Below are 7,875 nucleotides of genomic sequence, written 5' to 3' on the forward strand. Positions count from 1 at the left end.
CCCCAGGCAACCCCCCATCCCCACCACTCCACCCAAACTGCCCTACAAGGGCCACCAGTGCCTTCTGCCTTGATGAAGACAATGAATAACTGTTAGTCTCAAGCATGCTTGACTTCTCAGTAACATTTAGCAAAGTTAATTTTCTTCTCCCTCTTGAAATACTTGTCTCTCTTGTCTTCTGGAAGAGCGCATTTCCCATTTTGTTTCATTTTTGTTGTTAGCTTATTTGTTGGTTTATTAGCTTTGCTGGCTGTTCCTTCTCAGGCTTCTTTGCTAACTCCTCCTCATTCTTCTCACTAAGTGTTGTAACGCGCAAGGGCTCAGTCTGCCGCTCTCATTGCTTCTCTTTTTATACGCATGTCCAAGGTTTCATAATTAAATATCGTCTATCCTGTCATGATGCCTAGTTGTGGCTCCACAGCCCCAAACTCTCCCCTAATTCCACCTTATTGACTAATAAGCTTCTCAAAATTTCCACCTGGGTGTCTAACAGGCTTCTCAGAATTCATGTGTCCAAAAGACAAGTTTTGATTCCCATTGGCTCCTACATCTGTACCTTGCCACCTGCCTCTTATCTGTTCCTCTTCAAACTTTCCCAACACAGTAAATAAGAACACTGAACAGACCAAAACCTCAAAGTCTTCCAATCCATATGCCCAACTGTATTTACTCATCCTTAAAAACTATCTAAATACTGACCATTTCTCACCACCTCCACCTCCACACATACCAACCTAGTTCGAGTCTCCATCTCTCACATCTATATATATAAAAGTCTACTGTCTTACTGTCTGACCAGTAGCTATGACATGCACTGACCACCAAGGGGAAGACATTCAATGCAGGAGCTGTCAAGTGACAGCAACTGTGCCGAATGCCCTCTTGCACTCCAGGACCCCTCAGGGGATGTCAGACTGCCGGTTTTGGCCCAATCCCCACCTGCTGGAGGGAACCTGCTCACTCCACAGATGCCCTTTGAGCCCCAGTGCTGCCCCAGGTATGGCCAGCCAAGGAGGGACCACGGGAGGTTGGCTCCAGGGCGTGTCTGGCCTGTCTCGCCCAGTCCGGCCCTGCCAGCCACCTTCTAATTAATTTCCTTTCAGTGTGCACAAATCCATATGCTGGGCCTCTAGTTATTAATAATGAACTACAATATTCACTAATGACTGATTACTATAATCATGTTGCATTCATTTCCCTTGCACACCTTATGCACAGGCGCACCATTTCTCTTCACTAATACTAGCAGCGAATATTTTAGCACCTGATTGCCATGTCATTAGTTTTGTACTATCTTGTTTAGTGTGCAACAGGAAATATTTCGCTTTCGGAGAATAAGAAAAATCAGTTTATTTGCATTACACTTATTAATTTGTGCAGTTATTGAGTGTCTGGTAAGTTAATGCTCAAGAAAAATTGTTAAATTTTATTAAAATTTACTATTATCTTATGTTAACGATTACTCATTTATTTCAGCCCTTTGTATTTAGCATGTCACTATCAAAATAAACCTACATTTCTATGAAAATTGAAGCTTTTGGTTTTTTGCGGCCCACATAAACTTAAAACTTGTTTATTTGACCCATGTTAGCCTTTGAGTTTGACATGCTTGACTTACAGGCTTCAGTGAGGTCCATGTTTTCTGCTTTCTTGTACTTTAGCAGTGTCTAGATGAGGGATTTGGGGAAGGCAGAGATCTTTGTAAGAACTGCCTGGTCAATGGTTAGGGTATTTCAAATAAAGTAACCCTAGAATTAAAAAAAAATGTTTCTATTGATTTTAGAGAGAGAGAGAAATGGAGATGGGGAGAGAGAAATATCAATGAGAAACATCATTAATCATTTGCCTCCTGCATGCCCCCTACTGGGGATTGAGCCCATAATCTGGGCATGTGTCTTGGCCTGGAATGGAACCAGCAACCTTTCAGGGCATAGGACAATGCCCAACCAACTGAGCCACACTGGCCAGGCTCATAGAATTGTTTTTTTTTTTTTTTTAATATATTTTATTGATTCTTCACAGAGAGGAAGGGAGAGAGATAGAAACATCGATCAGCTGCCTCCTGCACACTCCCCACTGGGGATGTGCCCGCAACCCAGGTACATGCCCCTGACCGGAATCGAACCTGGGACCCTTCAGTCCGCAGGCTGATGCTCTATCCACTGAGCCAAACCGGTTTCGGCTCATAGAATTGTTTTAATCTCTCCAAAATGCAACACATTTTATTCCTTTCAGTCAAATTACAAAATTAAATTCTGTAACATAGATGCAAAATAATATTAGTCTTTATATCTTTAAAATGTAAGTGTTGGTCAAGTTGGGGGGATATGACTCTGTCTTGAAAACACTCTAAAATATTATGCTTAGTTTTATATATAAACCATTACCAGAGACAATGGGAGATGGCTTCCTGGAAGAGGAAGGTTTGGAATGGAGCCCTGAACCCTGGAAGGGCTTGAGAGAGGAGTGGGCAGCACAGCATCTTGGAGTTAACTAGTTCTGACTTTAGATTCTAGCTCTACCTATTCTTAAATGACCTTAGGCAAGTTATTTAAACATGTTATGAGAATTCAAGCCTTATACAGTTCTTGGCACAATAGAAGTTTAATAAATAATGTTTCCCTTTCAGGTTAACAGTGGGAAAAAATAGAGAAAGAACTTATATTTGGGGGGGGCAGTGGAAGAACAGCATGCTGAGAGTTTAGGGTAAGGGGAATATAGAGGTTTTTGAGAGATTCAGTGCTGTTTTTATTTTTTAAGTAATATATTCATCTTTTTCTAAAGAAATGTACAATCAGTCTTCTCTTTGGTCCTCCAGAGTACTGTCCTCTGTCTCTCACTGTTGTGCTGGTTTGTTTGTCATTCCCTGGCTCTCTGAGTCCCAGCTGTGCCTGTTAACCATGTTTCTGTTGTATCTAGGAATGCTCCCACCCCAGCCCATTGCTGCCCAGCTGTTGGAACGCTGTATAACACCAACACGCTGGAGGCTTTCAAGGCTGCAGATAAGAAGCTACTTTTGGAACAAGCAGCAAATGAGGTTAGCTGGGAAAACGTGATGTAGTCATTGTATTTTCTGTGGTCCTGCAGGCATGGTGTTTGTGATCAGATGCAGGGATCTGTCATAAAAACTAGTATATAATTGATACTCAAAGATAGCTGGCGTCTGTGTTGGGAAGGTCAGAGAGAAGACCCTGAGGCTCTCACCTGGGGTTAGGCCGGAATGCAGGGCAGTGTGTGAAAAGCTTTGCTGCTGATCTCCCATTATAACATTCTGAAACAGCTTGACCTCTGTCTGAGTTCTGTTTTTATGTCTGAATGCCTTTGGGTTCTCTGTTCTTTGTGCCCCTGGAAGAAGCTTTCCAGTTGTAAGCACTGGAGTGCTGTTGGAGCTGATAGTGGAGTCTCTCTAGTATCCTCAGGGATAAACCTAAACCACTCCCTGTGATTTACAAGGCCCCTCGTGTCCTGGCCTCCATGGCCTTTCTGTCCTGTCACTCTTGCCCCTGCCTTGTCTAACCCGGTCACAGTAAATCACTTCTCATTCCTTCCTTCACCTGCTTTTTGTTCTCTCCTCTTTCCTCAGGACATGATGTTCTCTCTACCTGGAATGTCTTTCCTTTACTTCTTCATATCTGAGTTAGTGTGAAGAACAAAAATGGGGGGACAATTTATTTCAGTCCCCTCTAACCCACTTAATTGAGTGGTCTTCACACTAGTCTCAAAAAAATAATAAGAGTCTTGCTCTGGTTGGTATGGCTCAGGTTGAGTGTCACCCTGTGCACCGAAAGGTTCGATGCCCAGTCAGGGCACATACCCAGTTGCTGGTTTGATCTCCAGTCCAGGTGCATGCAGGAGGCAACTGATTAATGTTTCTCTCTCACATCGGTGTGTCTGTCTGTCTCTCTCTCTCCCTCCCTTCCTCCCTCCCTTTCCCTCCTTTCTAAAAACATCAATAAAAATATATTTAAAAACAAACAAACACAAAAAAAGAATCTTTTTCTGTGGGTGCATGCCATGGTCAGAGAAGGAAGTTTCCTGCCTTTGGTCTTGAAGAAGGTGTCCCTTCTGTTCCTCATGATGAATGCTCGTGATGATGGTTGTTCTTGGCCTGCAGCTTGGCTGCTTTTGGGCTCCTGCTTTGGCTGCACATTTAAAAGGCCGGCTCCAAAGTTGGGTCAGGTCTTAATCCATCATGGAAAAAGCAGGTTGCTCCCCATAGGAATTCTCACTCCTTGCCCAGGGCTCGGACTTTCCCCACAAATCCCCCCACTTGGCTTATCAGAAGCTCGGGTCTGCTCTGCAGCAGTCCGCTCCTCCACAGTTATTATTTCAGTAGCAGGAACTTCTCTCTGATTATTTCCCTCTTCTACCCATATGTAGGGAATGGTTCTTATTGGCACATAAGAACCATTTATTTGTCTTGCATAGTGACACAATGTGTAGCAACTAATCTTAGCTACTGAAACATCTTGTGACAAGCAGCTGCTGACCAGTACCAGCTTCCTCTTCTAGTCACAGAACTTGCTGAGTATTTGTAAATTTGAAGTTCATTCTCTTTTCTTCATATCTCAGGGTGAAATAATCTGAAATAAGACTTTAGGAAATCCCATCTACGTAGTTCAAATCACTCCCTCCCAGAAGTCCTTCCTGGCTCTTTCCCCTCCCTTCTCTTAGCCCAGTTTGGGGTTCCTCTCAGGAATTCTAAATCCTTCCTGGATGCACACCCTACCTGGAGGTATACTTGGACATTTATGCCTGAATCTCTCACTAGACTGTAAGCTTCTTGAGGGTAGGGACTGATTTTTTTAATTTTTATAACCCTGATGTGCCTGTTATCTACTAGGAAACAAGTAAATATTTGTTGAAAGAAATAATAAAGGCATGCTGAGACCCACCGAGAGGAGGCCTCTGGGTTCTCTCACTTTCCTCAGCCTGTTACGAGGGTGTGGCTGGTGGAGAGGAGTGGGAAACGGGCAGAGTGAGGTGATGGCCCACTAAATTGCCTGGGAAAGTGGTGCCGAGCCTGTGGGAAAGAAGAGTTTGGGGCTGTACAGCTCTGTGCTTCACTTGAGAGTGAAAAGCTCAGAGATGCCTGATAACTTACCTTGACACTTTTTTCTCTTCTGGCAGATATGGGAATCCATAAAATCAGGCGCTGCTCTCAAAAACCCTGTACTCCTCAACAAATTCCTCCTCTTGACATTTGCAGTAAGTAAATGGACTCTGGGTCACAGGACATGCTCAAATGCCCCAGCCAAGCCCATTGTGCCAATAGAACAGTGTGCTGTCTTCTCCGGAAGCCTTTACCTGTGTCATTCAAGTTTTAGCCGTTAAATAAATCTTCATTTGGTTAGTGGCCAATATTGCTGGCCCTTATTACCAATGCAAAATTAATTCATTCTTACTGATCATACTGATATAATCATACATATTACTGGTAATAATTTCATGACTTATATAGCACACTCATCAAACTCTTACCACTCAGGACACAATAAATTCAGATTCAGGGAGTAGTGGTTGTTGATAATGTCTTTATTAAATACAGTCTTGCAGAACTCGGTTGCTGGGTCCATCGACATAAGGAAAAGGTAATCTCTCAGGGAACCTGGCCATCCTCAAGCTGCTGTAGACTAGAGATGACACTACCTTGCTGTTAGGTGGCTCAGGAGGCGGTGTAGGAAATAAAGATGAGTCGAGCTAATCAGAAAAGAAAGAAAGGAAAGGCTTTATTCTGCGTCCCCGGGCGGCCCACAGACCCAAAGACAGGGCATGTGGATCCGCGCCAACAGGGAGGGGAGCGCTTTTTTTATACAGCTGTTCAGGCCGGGGAGCATGAGCCGTGGGAGTTCCCACCACGGGGGTTGTCACGGTTTCCAGGTGTCGTCATCTGTCTGGTAGCTGACCTGTTAGGAATTCCAGGGTGGGACTGGTATCTGCGTCACTATCTACATGGTGCACTAGCCTGTTATGGATTCTAGGAAGGGCCCAGTATCTATGTCACCACCTGCCTGGTGGAGGCATACATCAGCTCCTGGACCCCCTTCGACCTAATACTTGTTTGTCCACACAGTTATGTTTTGTTAACAAGGAAAAATGTTTTTGTATAGGTGATATCCAATTAACATCTGCTGCCTAGGGAAGTCAGGCAAAGAAGCTGGTCCTGGTGATGGGGAAAGTGGTCAGGATATATTGTAGAGCAGCAGTCTCCAACCGGTGGTCTGCAGACCACTGGTGTCCGTGAGGTCTGAAAGGTTGGCGACCGCTGTTGTAGAGATACCAGCAAAACACACACACACACACACACACACACACACACACACACACGTATATCTACATATATATGCACAGGCATACCTTGGAACTATTGCAGGTTTGGTTTCAGACTACTACAGTAAAGCTAGTATTTTAAGAAAGGGAGTCGTAATCTTTTGCTGGTAGAAAGTCTTGCCTTCAATTTGTAAAAAACACAGCATCTGTGAAGCACCAATAAAACACTGTGTTTTATATGTGTGTGTATCTGTATACATCTACATATAAAACTAATTTTTCCTTTGTAATAAAGCATGACTACATACTATCCTGTCGAGTGTATATTCTATAGACTCTTGTACAGCCAGATTGTTTCCAATACTCATTGTTAAAATAATTTGCTTTAGTGAATAATACTGGCCATACTGATATTTTTCTCCCTGTCCATTTTATTTCTTTAGAGTAAATTCTTTGGAGGGGGCATATAAACATATTGACATTGGTGTACATTGTGTTACTTCACTACAGCTTCATCAGTTTATCCTCTTTCCCACATTTTTCTTTCTTTTTTTGCCAAGTTATAGGTCTTACTTTTTTTCCTCCCCCACAAATTAATCCTCCATTTTCTCTGAATGCTGCCAATCTGATTTACCAAGAGAATGATAAGAATCAGACTGGAAGGTATATCAAAGGGGAGCTATCTAAAAAGATCACATTTTCTAACAAGTTATACTGCTTTAATGTGTAATAGTGGGGTATAGAAAAAGTTTTAAATTCTTTATGGAATTTCTAGGTGGAATTTGATGTTGATAATTTGTCTGTAAAATTGAGTAATTTTGTAGGTTTACTACTAGAATAGATATAAATAGTGCTAGTTAAATATTTCTAATTTTGTTACTTTAACATCAATATATTTTCTATACAAGAATTCTACTTAGTGGAATCTAATTGACAATTTGCACTTAAAGAGAAAAAATACATTCACTCTCACTTAAAGTTTTAAGGCATTTCCCAGAGTCAGTATGTGTGTTGGCCTGTTGCCCTTTTACTGAGCATTCTTAGCCTACCTTTAAAAGAATGAAAAGTCTCTTTTAAAATCTTCAGACACAAAGGGCTTTATGTTAATTTAATCAAGACCTTTTGTGTCCTGAAAAGAATCCTAAGAAATTCAAGCCTTTGGACTTTTGAGGATGACCTGATAAAGCTTCTTAGAAATTGTGAAGTCCTTCATCTTGAATTGTTTAACCTTTTACTAAAGGTCATTTATGACAAATCATTTAAGTACAAAAAAGAAATAATCTCTGGAGGTGTTGTTTCTTTTTTTTCCTGCTGTTTTTAGGACTCAAAGGAACAGACCCTTAATTACTTCAGTTTTGTAATTTGTTTTGCTATTGTTGAAAGAATTTATTCCTAATTGATCAATTACTGGCAGAATTAAATGTGAGGTTCGCAGCACAGGAAACTGAGTCAGAGAGTCAGGCAGATTGAAGGAGGAGAATTTATTCTGCGCTCCTGGGCGAGGTCCACAGGCCCTGGGGTTGGGCCAGTGGAGTCCTGCCGAGAGGGAGTAGGGACATTTTTTTATACAGCTGTTCAGTGAAGGCAGGGAAGCATGAGCTGTGG

General features: G+C 42.2%; 1 protein-coding gene across 4 annotated transcripts in view; it reads left to right on the forward strand.

Moving 5' to 3' along the window:
• ATG7 (autophagy related 7) overlaps positions 1–7,875 on the forward strand; it is a 239,242-nt gene that overhangs the window by 19,327 nt on the left and 212,040 nt on the right. For all 4 annotated transcript variants that reach the window (XM_006758276.2, XM_015560374.1, XM_015560375.1 and 1 more), the window contains exons 4-5: positions 2,920–3,037; positions 5,131–5,208. In XM_006758276.2, coding sequence (XP_006758339.1) covers positions 2,920–3,037; positions 5,131–5,208 — 196 coding nt within the window. The remainder of the gene's footprint in view (positions 1–2,919; positions 3,038–5,130; positions 5,209–7,875) is intronic.

Source organism: Myotis davidii, unplaced genomic scaffold (assembly GCF_000327345.1).
Source record: "Myotis davidii unplaced genomic scaffold, ASM32734v1 scaffold73, whole genome shotgun sequence".
Taxonomy (NCBI): Eukaryota; Metazoa; Chordata; class Mammalia; order Chiroptera; family Vespertilionidae; genus Myotis; species Myotis davidii.